This window comes from Hyaena hyaena, unplaced genomic scaffold, assembly GCF_003009895.1.
Source record: "Hyaena hyaena isolate Hyena2069 unplaced genomic scaffold, ASM300989v1 scaffold_245, whole genome shotgun sequence".
In the NCBI taxonomy this organism is placed as follows: domain Eukaryota; kingdom Metazoa; phylum Chordata; class Mammalia; order Carnivora; family Hyaenidae; genus Hyaena; species Hyaena hyaena.
In genome coordinates this window covers 1,108,008-1,126,483 of record NW_024080878.1, presented here as the reverse complement: position 1 = coordinate 1,126,483, position 18,476 = coordinate 1,108,008, and the positions used below count along the sequence as shown (strand labels likewise).

The 18,476-nt window shown below is 44.9% G+C and overlaps 1 protein-coding gene across 3 annotated transcripts in view; it reads left to right on the top strand.

The window, feature by feature from the left end:
- The first annotated feature begins 358 nt into the window (after positions 1–358).
- The window catches only part of SCUBE2 (signal peptide, CUB domain and EGF like domain containing 2), a 66,260-nt gene continuing 48,142 nt past the window's right edge, over positions 359–18,476 (top strand). For all 3 annotated transcript variants that reach the window (XM_039244584.1, XM_039244583.1, XM_039244582.1), the window contains exons 1-4: positions 359–485; positions 1,887–2,009; positions 10,551–10,676; positions 15,486–15,620. In XM_039244584.1, the coding sequence (XP_039100515.1) occupies positions 359–485; positions 1,887–2,009; positions 10,551–10,676; positions 15,486–15,620 (511 nt within the window). The remainder of the gene's footprint in view (positions 486–1,886; positions 2,010–10,550; positions 10,677–15,485; positions 15,621–18,476) is intronic.

The following is an 18,476-nucleotide window of genomic DNA, read 5'->3' as shown; positions in this document are numbered from 1 at the left end:
TTGTAGGACACTTAAAACAGGGGGAGGACAAGGCTCTGAGGGCTGGAGAGGAGCGAGGGTGCGGGAGCAGCGGGTTTAGCGACGGGGCCTGCCCTGGGGACTCTGACAGCAGCCCTCCGGCCACCGCGGCCGCGCCCCCTCCGCCCCGCGCCCGGAAGGGAGGGGGCCGGGAGGGGCGGCACTGCCCCCCGCGCCGCCCGCCCCGGCCCAGGGAGGACCGTGTGAAAATGAGGCCGGGGCTCGGGGGCCGGGCGGGGCCGGGTCGGGGGTGTCAGAACGCGGCGAGCAGGGCGCCCGCACACACCTCCCGGAGCCGCCGCCACGCTCGCCGCCTCTGCCCGCAGCCGCCGCGCCATCCATGGGGGTCTTGGGCCGCGGCTGCCCCGGGACGGCCCGGGCGCTGCTGCCGCTGCTGCTGCCGCTGCCGCTGCTGCTGACCGCGGCCGTCCCGCCCGGCCGGGGCCGCGCCCCGGGGGCGCCTGCGGGTGAGTGTCCGCACCTCTGGGGCCTCGGGGACGCACCTGGCAGGCGCAGGCGGAGCCGGCGGCGGGAAGGGGTCCCGGCTCTCCGGGTGGGGTCGCGCCGCGCCCGCCGGCCCCAGGCTCGGCTGCGGGAGCTCCGCGTGGCCCCCGCTCCCCTGGGGCCTCCCCCGCGGGCCAGGCCAAGGCACCGCTTGGGCTAGAGGCCCAGGGCCCGAGGGCTGCGGCCCGGCCTCGGACCCGGGGGTGATGACAGTTCCCAGCCCGGTCCCGCCGCCCGGGGTCCCCGGAGAGCGCATGCTAGTCAGACTCTCTCCCGCTGAGAGGGACGGAGGGCACCGGAGTCACCGGGGTCCGGGCTCCTCATTGTGTAGATGGCGAAACTGAGGGCGCCGACCGGGGTACGGGGTACGTCCGTGAGGTCGTGGCAGCTTTGCTCCTTCTTTCTTCTGGGGTCGAAAGTTCTGCCGGCCTTAGGGTTGGCTCCGAAGAGTTTTCTGCCGGCTGAGGATCCGGGAATACCTCGTAAGCCGCAACAAACCTGGGGGGAGGGAGGAGGGGGTTGTTTTGTTTTGTTTTGGGGTTGGGGTTTTGGGTTTTGGGTTTTGGGTTTTTTTCTGCTGCCAGAGAGAAGGACTCTGGACGTTCTGTATTAACTGGACTCACAGTATTTTCAAAACTTTTGTTTTTAATTTAACATCCTGGAGTGGTGTCAACCCAGGAAATACTTCCATCAAGGCCGGTTTCCAGGTTGAGAGGGTGAGCAGCTGGTTGATGGGGTGTGGAAAGCATTCCCACTTCGCACCACCATCTGAGAGCTGGGGATGGTGTAGTCAGAGCCCAGGGCAAGCTACTCCCCATCCCCCAAACCCGGAGAAAGCTGACACTGCTTGATTTTCACAACGGTTTGTTTTGTTGCCAACCTGGTGTTTCCTTCAACAGGCATTTGTTATTGCCTCTTCATGTGCTAGGCACTGTGCTTGGCATCAGGGACACCCACTCAGTCTGTAATCAAGACACCATTTAGGGGGGAGGACAGGCAGGAAAACAGACAGTCACTATCCTGTGTGGTACCTGCTATGAAAGGGGATAAATATGGGAGCAGGTCGTGCGGGACATCCACCTGCACTGGGGGATCATGGTAGGCTTCTTGGAGAAAGGGAGTAGAAAGAGAGTGTGTGTGTGTGTGTGTGTGTGTGTGTGTGTGTGTGTGTATTCTAGTCTAAGGGAACAGGCTGTGCCTGGAGAAGGAGCCTGGAAGTGGTATGCTTCATCCCAGGGGCTCCCAAGTTTAGCTGATGAGGAGTGAAGTGGGGTGCTGGTGGGAGAAGAAGCTGCCGGAGGACCAAGGCCGGATCATAGAGGGCTTGGGGCACCATACCAAGAGCTTGCTGTGCTCTTTTGCAGATGTGGACGAGTGTGCCGAAGGGCTAGATGACTGCCACACCAATGCCCTCTGTGAGAATACGCTCACCTCCTACAAGTGCTCCTGCAAGCCTGGCTACCGAGGGGAGGGCAGGCAGTGCGAGGGTAAGTGACTGGGGGGATCTCTGGTGAGGGGTCCAGCAGGTGAAGCTCCCTCCCTCCTCAGCTCTTGTAGTGACCACTCATGTTGGTAACAGTGCGGTTCCCCTAACCTCCCAGGTCATACCACCCACCTCCAAAATCCATCTCAGACCCTTAAAGGGCTAGCAACATCAGGTCTTCCCTAGAGCTGCGTACAGTTTTATGTGGTTCTGAAATGTCCTTTTGTCTGGCTTGTGAAAAGGAAAAGAGGTGCTTTAGTATTTTTGGTCCCTATCAGTTTGGGAGCGGAAAGTTCTGATCAGGAGAGCCGTGCCTGCCAGAGAACGGTTGAGCTTGCCCATCCCTGGGGCAGTTTATATCCTCGCCCTGGAGTCTGAGTGCAGGAGTCTTGCCCTCCACTGCTGGCTCTGAAGACTCCATCTTGTTCGTGGCTTCAGGCTGGCACTCTGACCTCCCGAGCTTTAGAGCTTCGCCAGGCACCAGCCTTATTTGAAGCTGCATGTTCACCCTGGAAAGATGTATGCAGAGGAATATTTTGAGCCCTTGGAGTTCCGGATCTTTGAGCCTGAAGTCTGACCTCTGTCATCTTGTGTTCTGGGCCAGTGTCATGAACTCTGAAATTCAGAACTGGCCAGAGACTGGGTACTGATAGGAGGAGGCTATTCCTGGGGATGGAAATCATGGCATGTTCCCATTCCTCAGATTGAGACACTGAGGCCCACGGGAATTGAGAAGGGGACCTGTGGCCCTAATAACACAGTTAAAAGAAGGGTGAAAAGAAGTCACATGTCTACCCTAGTTCTGTCCCTGGACCCATATCTCTTGTTTTCAGTCAGCCTCCTGGTATCTTTCTTTGGTGAGAAATCCTGATATTTATACTTTCCTTTGCGCATGAGGAGCAAAACTTGCCTCTTCTGTCAGAGGAGACATGCTCCTAGTCACGTTCATAGCAAATGGGGTTGGTGGTCTATCCGTAAAGCCCTTGTATTCTCCAAGTTCATGCTTTCCGAGAGACAGGCAGCCTTGTCTTGCAGAAGGGCTACCTCTCCCTGAAACATCTCTCTGCCGGTTCCTCCATACCACACCCTCACTGTATTAAATATTCTATTTACAGTACTGGAATTCACACATGTTGGTACCCTGCTTGGGGAAAAAATGGTTCACTCTTTCACTGGTTTTTCCAGTCACTGCATACTCCCTGGGGGTGGGGATGGGAAGAAACTGTGCCATGGTTTCTTTGAGTTAGAGTGTATGGTTAGTAACTGATGTAGAATGACAAGTGGCAAGAATTTCCTTATTCTTAGCTGCTGGCCTTGATGTATGACACATGGAATTGAATTGCTGACAATTTATAGTTGAAAAGTCTACTGTTTAGTTTAAAATAATTAGAATGATTGACTGGAATTGTTGCTTTTATATATTTAAATTGGCTTTAAAATAATAATATATATATTATTGTTATATTAGTCAAACAATACAGAAAATGTATAAGATAAAAAATTAAAATTATTCCTTTATCCACAGGTAATCACTGTTAATAGGGAGCATATGTTCTTTTTACTGTCATTTAAAACTAAAACTCTAGAGGGATTTGATCTTTTTATTTATTTATTTATTTTGAGAGAGAGAGTGAGAGAGCATTCACATGAGGGACAGAGAGAGAGGGAGAAAGAACCCCAGGCAAGCTCCCTGCCGTCAGCTCTGTACACTACAGGAGTACTGATGGGGGGGGGGGGGGCCTTGATCTCAGGGCTCTCTTAGGGCTCAGTCTCACAGACCATGAGATCACAACCTGAGTAGAAATCAAGAGTCTCATGCTTAACCAACTGAGCAACCCAGAAGTCCTTAGAGGGATTTGATCTTTTAAATGCTTGTAATACTTTTGAATACCTATCAAGTTATGGGTTTTTTTATTATAAGAATTGATATGGTAGGAATTGACACAATAAGTGAATATCCTGTATTTCCTCACAATAAAATTAAGGTAATGCCTTGATCACCTGGTTAAGATGGTGCATCCTGAAAAAAAAAAAAGTTACAAAGAGAGATAGAGGCAAACCATAAGAGACTCTTAAATACAGAGAACAAACTGAGGGTTGATGGGGGTGGGGGGAGTGGGGCAAATGGGTGATTGGCATTGAGAAGGACACTTGTTAGGATGAGCACTGAGTGCTGTATGTAAGTGATGAATCATGGAAATCTACCCCTGAAGCTAAGAGCACACTATATACCCTGTATGTTAGCTAACTTGACAGTAAATTATTCAAAGAAAAAATATGGGACATCCTAGGTTTCTCTGCTGCAAGTTACTGTTTTTTCTTTTTGCAATAACACACATCTTAGGGCAGATTACTTTCAGCCTATGCTAATATCCTGTTTCTTCTCAAGTCATTTAAAGCAATTTTCTAAAAATGTTTATTTATTTTTGAGAAAGAGATTGCAAGCAGGAGAGGAGCAGAGTGAGAGGGAGACACAGAATCTGAAACAGGCTCCAGGCTCTGAGCTGTCAGCACAGAACCGATCTGGGGCTTGAACTCATGAACCATGAGATCATGACCTGTGCCGAAGCTGGATGGTTAGCCAACTGAGCCACCCAGGAGCCCCTCTTCTCAAGTCTTTGCCCACTGATTTTAGCATCCAACTGTGGATCTTGTCTGCAACAATTATTACTATGATGTAATAATTGGTAATTTTGTATTTCCCTCATTCCTTATACATCTATTAACTGAGATTCTTCTGTAAGGAAGACTTGTTGCTTCTCCCCTATTTATTTATGCCAGTGTGGACTGGTAGATATTTAATTATATGTATAGTTATTTATTTTGGGCTCACATTGTTTCAGCTGTAGCCATTGGGAGCTCCATTGTTTCCTGTGTCCTTTTGACATGCCCTCATCCTTTTTGGGGCAATTCCTTGTTTTCTGATACCATAAGATGCCACAGACTCATCTTGTATTTTCCCTTCCCAGGCCTGCAACCCACCACTTCTCCAAGGCACCTGGTTTCTTTTATTGGAAAATGGTATATAGAAATTAAGATCTGAATGCTTGGTGTTCTCATTGTTACTGGGATGGCACTGCTCCTGGGCTATCTCACTGGATAGACCTAGGAAACATATGTATGTATTCTAACCCGCACATATACATTTATCTGTATTTATTCCTTCTATTACCCATTTGTATATATATTAAAAACAATGACTTACACTGATGATGCTTTGGATTCCATAACAATGCCACAAGGTTCAAGGAATCTCCCTCTTTGTTTATTCATTACTTCTTTTCCAACAGTGAGAAAGGTGGCTCTCATTATCTGCAAGATAGTATTTGTTTGTTGAATCCAAGTGTACACATAAATAATTTACAACACTTAATCTATACCTTTACCTTTGCCTTGCAGGTAAAACAGATTTTACTAATTAGAGTATAGTATCCATTTGTAGCAATCTTTACTTTTAGCCTTATACCATTCAGTCAAGATGAGTTTTTTCAAAGTCACTTGGTCAGTACTTTTTTTTCTACATTTCCTTCAGTGTGGTTGTTATTCATTTGTAGCACACTTAAGTTCATTTGTTTCTGTTTGTATCCAATATTTTGTCTGTTCCCCTCCCCTCAGCTCTGTAAACTAATTGATTACATGTATGTACATAAGTAGATCTGTATTTATGTATATATATATATATATATACATAATATATATATATATATATATATGTTCATGTATATATCACTATGGTTCTGAGAGTCAAAACTATATAAAAAGGCATACTTAGGGATGCCTGGGTGCTCAGTCAGTTAAACCTGTGACTCTTGATCTTGATTCAGGTCATGATCTCACAAAGTGTGAGATCAAGCCCCACATTGAGCTCTGTGCTGACAGTGTATAGCCTGCTTGGGATTCTCTCTCTCTCTCTCTCTCTCTCTCTCTCTTTCTCTGCCCCTCCTCTATTCTCTCTATTTCAAAATAAATAACCTTTAAAAATAAAATAAAATAAAAAGGCATACTCAGATAAGTATTACTCCTTCTCCCTATTCTTGTTCCCCTGTTCCTCATTCTTCCTTCTGTCTCTCTCTCTTTTTTTTTTTTAATGTTTATTTATTTATTTTGAGAACGAGAGAGAGAGAGCAAGAGAGAGAATGCATGTGAGCAGGGGAGGGGCAGAGAGAGAACAGGGAAGGACTGTCAGGGCAGAGCCAGATGTGGGGCTCGATTTCACAAACCATGAGACGGTGACTGAACCAAAATCAAGAGTCCAGTGCTTAACCGACTGAGCCACCCAGGTGCCACTCATGACTTCTTTTCATCCTTTTGCTATATACCATGAATTGATTACTAATCTTCATAGTTTCTGGTTTATTCCTCCTGCCTCCTAGATTTCTTTTGCAGCTAAATGTGTATTTTCCTTTTAACTACCTTAGTGACTTCTAATTTATGTACTATAAAAGCCACAATTCTAAGTAAGTATAAAAATCAATGATTTTGAGTGAATTAGCCGAGTTGTGCAACCGTCACATAATACATTTTTCAAACATTTTCCTTGTCTACCAGTAAGATCCCTTATGCCCAAGTACAGTTAATCCTTATTCCCAGCTCCAGCTCCAGGCAACCACTAGTCTACTTTCTGTCTTATAGAGTTGCCTTTCTGGATCTTTCATATAAATAGAATCATACAACATGTGATCTTTTGATTATTTTTAATGTTTTATTTACTTCTGAGAGAGAGTGCAAGAGAGCGAGAGAGAGAGACAGTGTGAGCAGGGGAGGGTCAGAGAGAGAGGGGGACACGGAATCTGAAACAGGCTCCAGGCTCTGAGCTAGCTGTCAGCACAGAGACCCACGCGGGGCTCGAACCCATGAACTGCGAGATCATGACCTGAACCAAAGTCAGCCACCTAACCGACTGAGCCACCCAGGTGCCCCATCATGTGGTCTTTTGTTTTTGGCTTCTCTCACTCAGCATGGTTTTTTTAAAAAATTTAATTTTTTTATTATTATTTTTTACAAATAGTTTATTGTCAAGTTGTTTTTCATATATCACCCAGTGCTCATCCCCACAAGTGCCCCCCTCCATGCCCATCTCCCCGCCCCCCCACATCCATCAGTCCTCAGTTTGTTCTCAGCATTCAAGAGTCTCTCATGGTTTGCCTCTCTCCCTTTCCCCCACCATTTCCCCCCTTCTTCTCCCCCTTGGTCTTCAGTTAAGTTCCTCCTAATCCTCCTATATGTGCAAACATGATATTTGTCCTTCTCTGCCTGCCTTATTTCGCTCAGCATAACAGCCTCAAGGTCCACCCATGTTGCTACACATGGCCAGATTTCATTGTTTCTCATTGCCATGTAGTATTCCATTGTATAGATAAACCACATCTTCTTGATCCATTGGTCCGTTGATGGACCCTTAGGCTCTTTCCATGTTTTAGCTATTGTTGAGAGTGCTGCTATGAACATTGGTGTCCATGTACCCCTATGTATCAGCATTTCTGTATCCCTTGGGTAAATTCCTAGCAGTGTTATTGCTGGGTCATAGGGGAGTTCTATTGTTAGTTTCCTGAGGAACCCCCACACTGTTTTCCAGAGGGGCTGTGCCAGTTTACATTCCCACCAACAGGGTAGGAGGGTGTGCCCATTTCTCCACATCCTCGCCAGCATCTAGAGTTCTCTGATTTGCTCATTTTAGCCACTCTGACTGGCGTGAAGTGGTATCTCAGTGTGGTTTTGATTTGTATTTCCCTGATGAGGAGGGATGCTGGGCATCATTTCATGTGTCTGTTGGCCATCTGGATGTCCTCTTTGGAGAAGTGTCTGTTCATATCTTCTGCCCATTTCTTTACTGGGTCGTTTGTTTTTCAGGTGTGGAGTTTGGTGAGTTCCTTATAGATTTTGGATAGTAACCCTTTATCTGATATGTCACTTGCAACTATCTTTTCCCATTCCGTTGGTTGCCTGTTAGTTTTGTGGATTGTTTCCTTTGCTGTGCAGAAGCTTTTGATCTTGATGAGGCCTCAATAGTTTATTTTTGCTCTTGATTCCCTTGCTTTTGGGGATGTGTCAAGTAAGAAGTTGCTGCGGTGGAGGTCAAGGAGGTTGTTTCCTGCTTTCTCCTCTAGGGTTTTGATGGTTTCCTGTCTCACGTTCAGGTCCTTTATCCACTTTGAGTTTATTTTTGTGTATGGTGTGAGAAAATGATCTAGTTTCATTCTTCTGCATGTTGCTGTCCAGTTCTCCCAATACCATCTGTTAAAGAGGCTGTCTTTTTTCCACTGTCACCCAGCAAGGTTTTTAAAAAAATTTTTTAAATTTATTTTTGGGAGAAAAAGAGAGAGCATAAGCCAGGAAAGGGCAGAGAGACACAGAAACATGGAATCTGAAGTAGGCTCCAAGCTCTGAGCTGTCAGCACAGAGCCTGATGCAGGGCTTGAACCCACAAACCATGAGATCATGACCTGAGCTTAACCAACTAAGCCACTCAGGCGCCCCTCACCCAGCATGTTTCTGAGATTCATCCATGTTGTAGCCTGTACTGGCATTTTATTTTTTAATTGTTGACTAGCATTGTGTTGTATGGATATACTATATTTTGTTTATCCATTCACCAGTTGATGGACATCTAGATTGTTTTTACTTTTGGGCTATCATAAGTAATGTTGCTATGAACATTTACCTGCAAAGTCTTTGTATGGACATAATTTTTCATTTCTCTTGGATATATACCTAGAAGTGAACTTTCTAGATCACACATGGTAAATTTATGTTTAACCTTTTAAGAAACTGCTACACTGTGTCCAAAGTGGCTGGGCCATCTTACATTGTCATTAGCGATATGTGAGGGTTCCCATTTCTCTACATCCTATTATCTTTTTTAAAAATAAATATTGGGGCGCCTGGGTGGCTCGGCTGGTTAAGCATCTGACTTTGGCTCAGGTCATGATCTCACAGTTCGTGGGTTTGAGCCTGGCGTTGGGCTCTGTGCTGATGGCTCAGAGACTGGAGCCTGCTTCAGATTCTGTGTCTCCCTCTCTCTCTGCTCCTTGCCCACCCCTGCTCTGTCTCTCAAAAAAGAATAAATGTTAAAACATTAAAAAAAAATTAATCAATATTTATTTTTGAGAGAGAGAGAGCACAAGTGCAGGAAGGCTAGAGAGGATCTGAAGTGGGCTTGGCACTGACAGCACAGAGCCTGATACAGGGCTCAGACTCACGAACTGTGAGATCTTGACCCGAGCTGAAGTCAGACACTTGCTTAATTGACTGAGCTACCCAGCCTCCCCTATTGTCTGTCTTTTTTATCATAACTGTCCCCATGAGTGTGAAATGGTATCTCACTCCAGTTTTAATTTGAATTCCCCTAATAATTAAGGATGTTGACTATCTTTTCATATGTTTATTACCCATTTGTATATCACCTTTGGTGAGATGTTTATTCAGATTTTTGCCCATTCTAAAATTGGGTGGTTTGTCTTCTCCTTTGTTTTAAGAGTTTTTTGTAAGTTCTTTATAAGGTATGTGATTTGCAAATATTTTCCACCAATCTGTGGCTTGTCTTTATTTTAAGTGTAAAAGTTTTAAATTTTGATAAAGTCCAATTAACTAATTTTAAAATTTATGAATTGTGTGTTTGAGGTTGTATCTAAGAAATCTTTACCTAATAAGGTCTCAAAGATATTTCTCATAAAAGTTTTATGTTTTCTCTTAAAAGTTTTATAGGTTAAGCTCTTAAATTTGGGTCCCTGATCCATTTTGAGTTGAATTTTGTAGAGATGTGAGGTAAGGGTCCAAATTCATCTTTTGCATATGGATATTAATTGTCCAAGCACCATTTGTTGAAAAGACTATCATTTCTCCCAACAAATTGGACAAGACTATCATTTCTAAGGCACTCTTGTCTAAAAATCAAGTGACCATAAACATAATGGTTTATTTCTGGACTCTATTCTGTTCCATTGATCTGTCTGTTTTTCTTTATGCCTGTGTCACACTGTCCTGATAACCATAGATTTTTGGTAAGTGAAAGTCCTCCAAATCTGTTCTCCTTTTTCAAAACTGTTTTTGTTCTTCTGAGTCTTTTGCGCTTCTATATAAATTGGATAAGCTTGTCAAGTTCTGCCAAAAAGCATGCTGGAATTTCATGTGGGTGTTTTTTCATATTCCCTTATTTTTTTTACATGATAATAATCTACAGGTACTCTTACATTTTGATTTTTAAACTTAGCAGTATATCCTAGAAATCACCCTAAAACAGTTCATAGAGATCTTTCTCATTCTTTTTTTTTTTTTTTTAACAGCTGCACAGTATTGGATCGAATAAATGTACCGTAGTTCTTCAACTACTCTCTCCTATGTATGGGCATTTAGGTTGTTTCTAGTATTTTGTGATTACAAACAATACTGCAGTGAATTACCTTGTGCATATTTATTTTCATGTTGTTGGAGATTTCTCTTCAGGTTAGAGTCCTAGAAGTGGGATGACTGGTTAGAAGGTAAATACGTTATATCTCCATACTACAGAAATGGCACCTGTCTGACTTACTTCTGTTTTATTCCTCAGACATTGATGAATGTGAAAATGAACTCAACGGAGGCTGTGTCCATGACTGTTTGAATATTCCAGGCAATTATCGCTGTACTTGTTTTGATGGCTTCATGTTGGCTCATGATGGTCATAATTGTCTTGGTAAGGAAAATGGTTGGAAATGGCAATTCTCCTCTATCTACCCTCCGGCTCCCCACCCTTTTCTTTCCTTTGATGAAAACATACTCATTAAAATAAAAAGAGGATCAGAGACTTGTGTTTTCTGGCCCCCTCAAAATCACAGTCCCTGATAGAAAACCAGGTACAGTGCTTTGGCTTATATGTGATTATACTTAATGTAATGTAAATTCTCCATTAGTCTAAGAGATGGACAACATCATTATTACTACTTATGACTTTCTAGCATTGACCTGTCACCTTTAAGATCTTTGATCTTGTATTGAAAGACTTATAACCATTTCTTTAATGCTGTAAGTATCTCTATTCTAGAATTAGGTAAAACTACTTATTCTGAAAATTCCAAATGTGTGATTGGATCTCAGCCAGGTAACCCCACCTCTTTTTTCTTGAGAGGCAGAGGAGTTCAGACAGAAACCCTCTGCTGACATCGTCCTATTATCCCACAAAACAGAAACATCTGTTGGAGTTTTAGTCCCTGAGTTATGGACTGCAAAGAGCCTTGTTTATGTTGGTTGCTTATGCCAGGAATAAACAGAATTCAGAAATAGCAAGCAATTGGATGGGACTGAGTATGGGAGAGACTTAGAGGATGCAGCACACTTGGCAGACAGGTATTGTGGTCTGTTTTCATTTTAAGGCTGGTGTTATCAGTCGTGCAGGAGAACATCATGGGACACAGATGGCACCAGGGTCCTTTGATGCTGATGACCTTTTATGCGGTTAACCTGCTGGTATCTGCTTGGCTGACCAAGGAGTAACTTGGTCACAGAGCGGACAGCAACTGAGATGCCCCCTGATAATACAGGGGGAATGGCCACTTGATTAAATGCTTTGAGAGCAGCATAGATAAGTATAGACAGAACTCGCTTTTTGTTTTGTTTTTTTTTTTAATTAAAAAAAATTTTTTTAATGTTTTATTTATTTCTAGGAGAGAGAGACAGCATGAGCAGGGGAGGGTCAGGGAGAGAGGGAGTGACAGACTCTGAAACAGGCTCCAGGCTCTGAGCTGGCAGTCAGCACAGAGCCCGACGCGGGGCTCGAACNGAGAGGGAGTGACAGACTCTGAAACAGGCTCCAGGCTCTGAGCTGGCAGTCAGCACAGAGCCCGACGCGGGGCTCGAACCCACGAACCGCGAGATCATGACCTCAGCGAAAGTCAGACGCTTAACCGACTAAGCCACCCATAAGCCCCCAGAACTCGTTTTTTGAGTGGTAGAGAAGGAAAGTCTTTCCAGAGTCTTTTGATTCTGGGAATCAACCCTTGTATGATGTTTATCCTGCTTCACTATCACCTGGAACCCCATCCTGAAATAGATTCTGTCCCTTCCTGTCTGCCCTGTGTGAGAGGTCAATCCTTGGGTCAGACCACTTGGCCTTCTAAGTCTATAGCTGTCAGGAAGATTTGACTGAGGGCTGAGGACTCACTAACCACTTTGCAGACTGTCTAGGGCAGCCAGACCACAAAAAGACACTAGAGAGACCATCGTGACAACAGTACTTCAGACTGATTAAAAACTGAACAAAAAATGAAGTCACTTTCAGTGTATAATATTTTGGGAAGAATGAAGTATGTTTTGGGGGTTTGGCTTTGTTTTTACCGTTATCTGGGGTAAATCTCACATTTCCTTTTGATTTGCCAAAAGTGGCATTTTGGGAATTTATATCTAATGGCAGATCTAGTCATTACAGTTACGCTCAACCCCCAAGTTGTGCCTGGGGGAATGTGTGAGATTCTTAACAACAGGCAGGGTTTCAGAACCTGGGCCAGCGTTGGGGTCGGGTGGTTTTGAGTAAAGGCCGGCTCAGAAATCCTCAGACCAGGAGTCTTTTCCTTGTCTTGGCTGCTAACACAGATATTTCAGCAGACTCTCCATTTTCCTTCTTTGGGGTCTCTTTGTGGACTTGATAGCAAGGATCTGCCTGGCAGAGAGATCCTGAGTATCCACTGAGTGTATCTGAAGGGGCAAAGGATTCTTTAAAGGAAGCCATGAGAAAAATGAAGTGATACCGTTAGAAGAGCAGGACCAGCAGACACAGCGATTTCTCTGCCATTTAGACTTGAGAGGGCTGAGGCATTTTGTGACAAGGAAACTCAGAGCCAGAACTTTTCAGGAGCAGGCCTTTCCTGTGTTCTTTGCGATAACCCCTTACCTCTCCTCAGCACCTTACCACATATTAGCTACAACATACCAGAATATACACAGTACAGAATATACACAGTACATATATTACTTAGCTCTGGCACCAAACCCAGTGTGCTCCAAGATCCTGAATGCATTGAGCCTGAAAAATGAAATGTAGCTCTTCCACGTAGCTTACCTGCCTGAATTCAGTTTCCATTTATTGAGTATCTAGGAGTGCATCGTAGCTATTCAGTGTGGGGGCCGTGGTTCTCAACTCTGGCTGCACATTAGAATCACTCAAGAAGTTTAAAACAACACCACTGCCTAGGTCTCATCCAAGATTAGTTATATCAGTGTCTCAGGAGGTGGGGTCTCAGGAGGTGGGGTCTGAGCATCTGGTTGCTAACATGCAGCCAAGGTAGAGAACCACTGTTTTGCAGTCTGGAGAAACTCACCAGGCTAGTGATACCTCTTTGTGTATGTGAACACACACTCTTTTGTATTAATGCAGTCAGAGTATGTCACCCAACTCAATGGCACATTTCTAATTGCTTTGGAGAAAGGAATAGGGGGTTAAATGGAGGGTGGGTGGGTGGCGGCTCAGAGGGGAGCACGTCTTTATTCAAAACCAATCCAGGATTTGGTATTCAGTGAAATAGATCTCTCCGGCTCACCATGAGTCCTCACTGTGGAACACCTTAGCTAGGTGTGTTCCAGGGCAACTCATCCTTTGGAATGTGCTCCCTTCACCCTTTGGCACAGAGAAGGGCAAGTTTGTTAGGCTTAAGGGGATGGCTCGAGTCCCATCAGTTTAGAAAGGCATCTGCCTGGTAGTGTGGGAGGATGTATGACTGTAAGATCTGAAGCTTGAAACCAGATAACAGATATTTAAATGTGAATTTTCTTGTTATGGATGTGCCCAGGAGCTAGTGATAGGCACATGGGAAATCAGGCTGGAGAAATAAATTGCTTTTATATCAACCTCCTCCTTGAGCCTTTGTCATGTCTGAGATTTTTCTGGAAGTTTCTTCTTCTTTGGCTCTAATGATGCTGTGCTTTCCTGCCTTTTTGTTCATGCATTGAACAATTAATGTGCACCTGCAGTTCCAGGGCTATGCTAAATAAAGCAAAGGTCTCTGTCCTCAAGGAGTTTGCAGTCTAGTGGAGATGGCTAGGTGAAAGATTTTGAGGGGTCAAAGGTACAAAAAGAAGAATTTGAGAATACAATATGCTAAGTGTATTGGTGTAGCCATGCACAGAGTAATATATGACACAGTGGAAGAAAAGTTCCCTAACTCCATCCTGGGGGGCACAGAAAGACAGATGGAGGAAGACTCACTCCCCTTCTGTCTTTCTGATGGCTCCTCTTCTGGGGCTTCTGCTGTCAAATCTACCTCCTCCTGCGGCTGGTATTCTTCCGAATTCTACATCTGGCCATGTGCTCTCTGCAACCTTTCTGTCCCTTCCCACTCCTGCCTGTGGCTTTCTCATTTACATCCACCACTTTATCAGGCCACCACAAGTAAATGACTTTCAGAGGTGTATTTATGACACCAGACTCAGGTTTCCCTCTGCCTACTGGACCAATGCCTGAATGTCACCATCTCACATACATCACCTTCCTGGCATGGTGGGGACCAGCCACATCCCCACCCCTATTTCCCTACCTAGCTCTGGTCTTCACCATGTTTCTCGGCCACCCCACCCAATGCCCACGTGGCTTTCCACCCGGCACGCACCTTGCCCACAGTGCTTCTATTTCTTCCTTCCTAGGCATCCCCTCAGCCAGGCCCCAGGTCCTATCCTCCACTAGTGCCAGCCGAGGCTATTTCAGGTTCACATGTAAAGCCAGACTCCCAGGCTTTCTATTCTTCTCCTTCCTTGCGTCCTACCCTTGGCTACCACCTTATTCTTCCCAACCCCAGGGTCTGACCATGCCACCCTTGCTACAGTGGTTCCCAACTGCCTCTTAAATTAAATAGGAACCTCTTTGCCTGATACAAGGTCCTCCACAGAGTGACCCAATCTATTTCCAGATTTATCTCCTGTAAGTTCCCTGCATGTACCCGTGCTCCAGCCAAACTGAATGACTCACCCTATGTGAACATGCTCCGTGCTCCCCAGCATTGGTGCTATGCTCATGTTCTTTCTTTTGTCCAGAATCCTTCTCCTGATTTAGAACTGAAAGCTTCCTATAGAGCCCATCTTCCATCAGCTCTTCCGTAAAACCCACCCTGATAGCCCACAACCAGGTAGCCTCTTTTTCCCCTGTACCACCTTTTACTATATCTCACAATTACTTGTACATTTGTCTCTTTCCGTCTGCTGAGGGCCATGCCTCTAGGGCAAAAGAATTTGATCCTACTCATCTGTGTTTTACTGTCCCCTCTAGCACCATACTTTGGAAAGAGAAGGTGTTTAAGAAATACTTACCGAATATATTATCTTGTGTTCAGGTGGAGGGCCTGGTTATATGAGCCCCAGACCTTGCAGTCTTGGGTACCTGCTGATTTCAATTCTGAGAGTTTCTGTGATGCAGGGAAGGAAGAGGGACCTCATCTCTGCTTAGCGGGTGTCCTGAGCTGCTGGGAGGGATGGGCATTTGAAACAGACACAAAAGCAGAGGCTAATCCTCCTCTCCCTCCAGATGTGGACGAGTGCCTGGAGAACAATGGCGGCTGCCAGCACACCTGTGTCAACGTCATGGGGAGCTACGAGTGCCGCTGCAAGGAGGGATTTTTCCTGAGTGACAATCAGCACACGTGCATTCACCGCTCTGAAGGTGCCTCTGCTCTGCTGTGGGCCGGGGGGAGGGAGAGGGGCCTGGAGGATCTCCCCACCCTGAGTGAGTTTAGAGGGAAAGCATGGAGTAAAGACATTATGGAGGCTTGTGGATGAGTCCAGACCCTGCTACTGGGTAACCCTGGGCAAGCTATTTTAGCTTCCACTTCCTCACCTGGCAAAATAAGTGGGTTGGGCTGGGTGAGCTCTGAGGGTTCCTTAAACTCTCACATTCCTGATTCTAATCTTTAAATAGAGAACATTTCAAACATGACTAGGTGTCTCGGGAAGAATGTAATGGACATAATGCCAAGTTTTTCAAAAAGGTGCTGCAAACCACAGCCCCAAGTGCAAGCCTGCTCTGAGCTCTGGGTGGGCAGGGAGGGGCTGGAGCCTTTTTATAGGGACTTGCAGACCCAGATCTGGCCTTCCCTGTGTTTCCCATTTTTGAACTCTGAGCCTCTGGCATTCCAGGACCCCCCTCCCTAGACGTGGACTTTCTATGCTGTGGTTTTCCTGTGCTGCTGCTTACAATTCCTCCGTAAATTTGTAGACAACTCTTCTGATGGTCTCCCTTTTGTTTTCTTTGCTTTGGGTCTATACTTTATTTTAATTCCTCTCCTAGTTCAGTGGATTGTTAGGAGGGAGAGGCATTAAGAACACGTGGCCAGTCAGCCACTTTTAACTGAATGACATGTTTTTAATTCTCTGCACTTTTTTAAGCCAAAGAATCACATTTTGGTGGCTGTATTTCTCCCAGGGTTGCCTGAGCCTGTTTTTGAGGGAAATGCTCTAAACATTAGACTGTTAACTCCTTTTGGCATGTGCTGCTGCTTGTTCATTCTCATAACTTAAGAATGAGGTGATTTTAAGTTCTTCTACTATTTCATCATGCATTTGTAGATTTATTGTTAAATCATGGTTCTTGTGATTTTCCAAGGGTGTTATTTGTGGAGGATGATTTTTGCCTCATTTTCCAAGAATGATGGCTCCTTCCTTATACCTGACTTAGGAAGCCTGTTTGGGTAGTAAGAGGAATAGTCATGGGCCAGTGGGTTTGATGAGTCTGAGCCTGCTCTTCTTAGGGTTTGGGCGGGATGGACATACAGTGATTCTAATCAGGCAGGCGTGGCCCTTGATAGAGGAGCAGTGGGTTTCATATTCCTGGTAGGTTCTCTGGATTTTTTCTGTGAGCCCCACATCTGGGAAGAGGCAGGATTAAGCTGCCAGCAGTTAAGAGTGATCTGGATCTCAGGGCACCTCCTCTTTGGTTGCTCAAAGCTGCTTCCTGGGAAATCACTCGGCTTTCCCTACAGTTGGTGGGGAGTAGGGTGGGGACCTATAGGTCAGGCCATTGTTTGAACACAGTGTGGATCCCACCCACTCAAAAAGCAATTCGCAGTGATCAAAATCATCTCATACTCTTGCACTTCCAAAGCAGTAGATCAGCCCCTTTCTCCCCTCTGGCAAGACCTCCAGACTGATTACAGACACAGACTCTTCACAACAGAAGTAAATACAAAAGCAGTCCTTTTCTGCAATCTGTGTTTTCTAAATTTTCTACAATTCAGACAGTCTTGGATTCCCTGAGAGTATTTAAAATGAACATATTTGTCTGGAGCTAAAGCCAAAATCCAAGAATTGGAGTTGTGGTCTGGATGCACCCTCTGTAATTTTCAGTGGTGTTTCATCCTGATTGCTTGGTGAATTCGGGGCAGTGTAAGCTACCAGATTACAGCAGTCCATAACTGAGACCCTGTCCATCCTAGAGTTTTAACTCTTCAAATAGAACAGTCTGTAAACAGTGTTCCTTTAGGATTTCCTCCTTGATGTGCACATTAAGCCCTCAGAAACTGTTATTAAAATGGACTTTAAAACCCATTGTTGATAATCCAAAATTGGTTAAAAGAAGGTGACATTACAAGCTAGTATTTTCTAGTGTTGTGGTTGTTATTTTTAATAATTATTTACTAAATGTTCTTCAATTTAGGGGATTGTAACAAATGATTCTGAGGGAAAGCTTAAGCTATTGATTTTTTTTTAATTCTTAAGAGACCCCAAAGCTCTGATAAAGAGACTGTGTGTTTTCACCCATGTAATGGGGGTAGGCTGGAGAAAGACATACTGCCCCAGCCGGCCTTTGTCCCCATTCATGGGTGCTCAGGCTCTCAAAATGAGCATTCCTCTTTTGTTTTGTCTGCTCTGAGAATATTTTTCGATGCTTGCACTGCTGCCCTTGCAGAGTAGGGGGAAGGTGTCAGGGTGGTGAAGAAGGGGCTGTGCTCTCAGCAGGGCCTGTTTCCATCTTTTGTAGAATGTTTCTTGCTCCGTTCACAAGGCATATTTTAATTCAGTTTCCAGAAATTTCTTCAGGGAGACTCTGCGCTGGGGACTATGCAATAGGCTATTTCTAGTGTTTTTGTGAGCCTATTTCCCTGCTCATGAAAAAAACCAACCCTAAACATGATTGCCAGCCCAATTTCTGGGAGCAGCCAGAACCATGGCTTGGTCTCCCAGTTGGGACCAGACCCATCTGCTTCCCCTAGCAGTGGACTTTTTTGAATCAGGGTACTATGAACAGCTTCGGAGTCACCTTTTGAAAAGCCCTGAGCATTTCCAGAGTCATTTTAACCTCTCTTATCTCCTGGTAAGTTTAGGTCTAGCTTGATATGATAGGACATTGGGGGCAACCTTTTGTGTATCCCCATGGCATCTGACACAGTCAATTCTTTCTTTCTTTCTTTCTTTCTTTCTTTCTTTCTTTCTTTCTTTCTTTCTTTCTTTCTTTCTTCCTCTCTTTCCTTTTCTTTCCTTTCTTTTCTTTCTGTTTATTTATTTTGAGAAAGAGACAGCACAA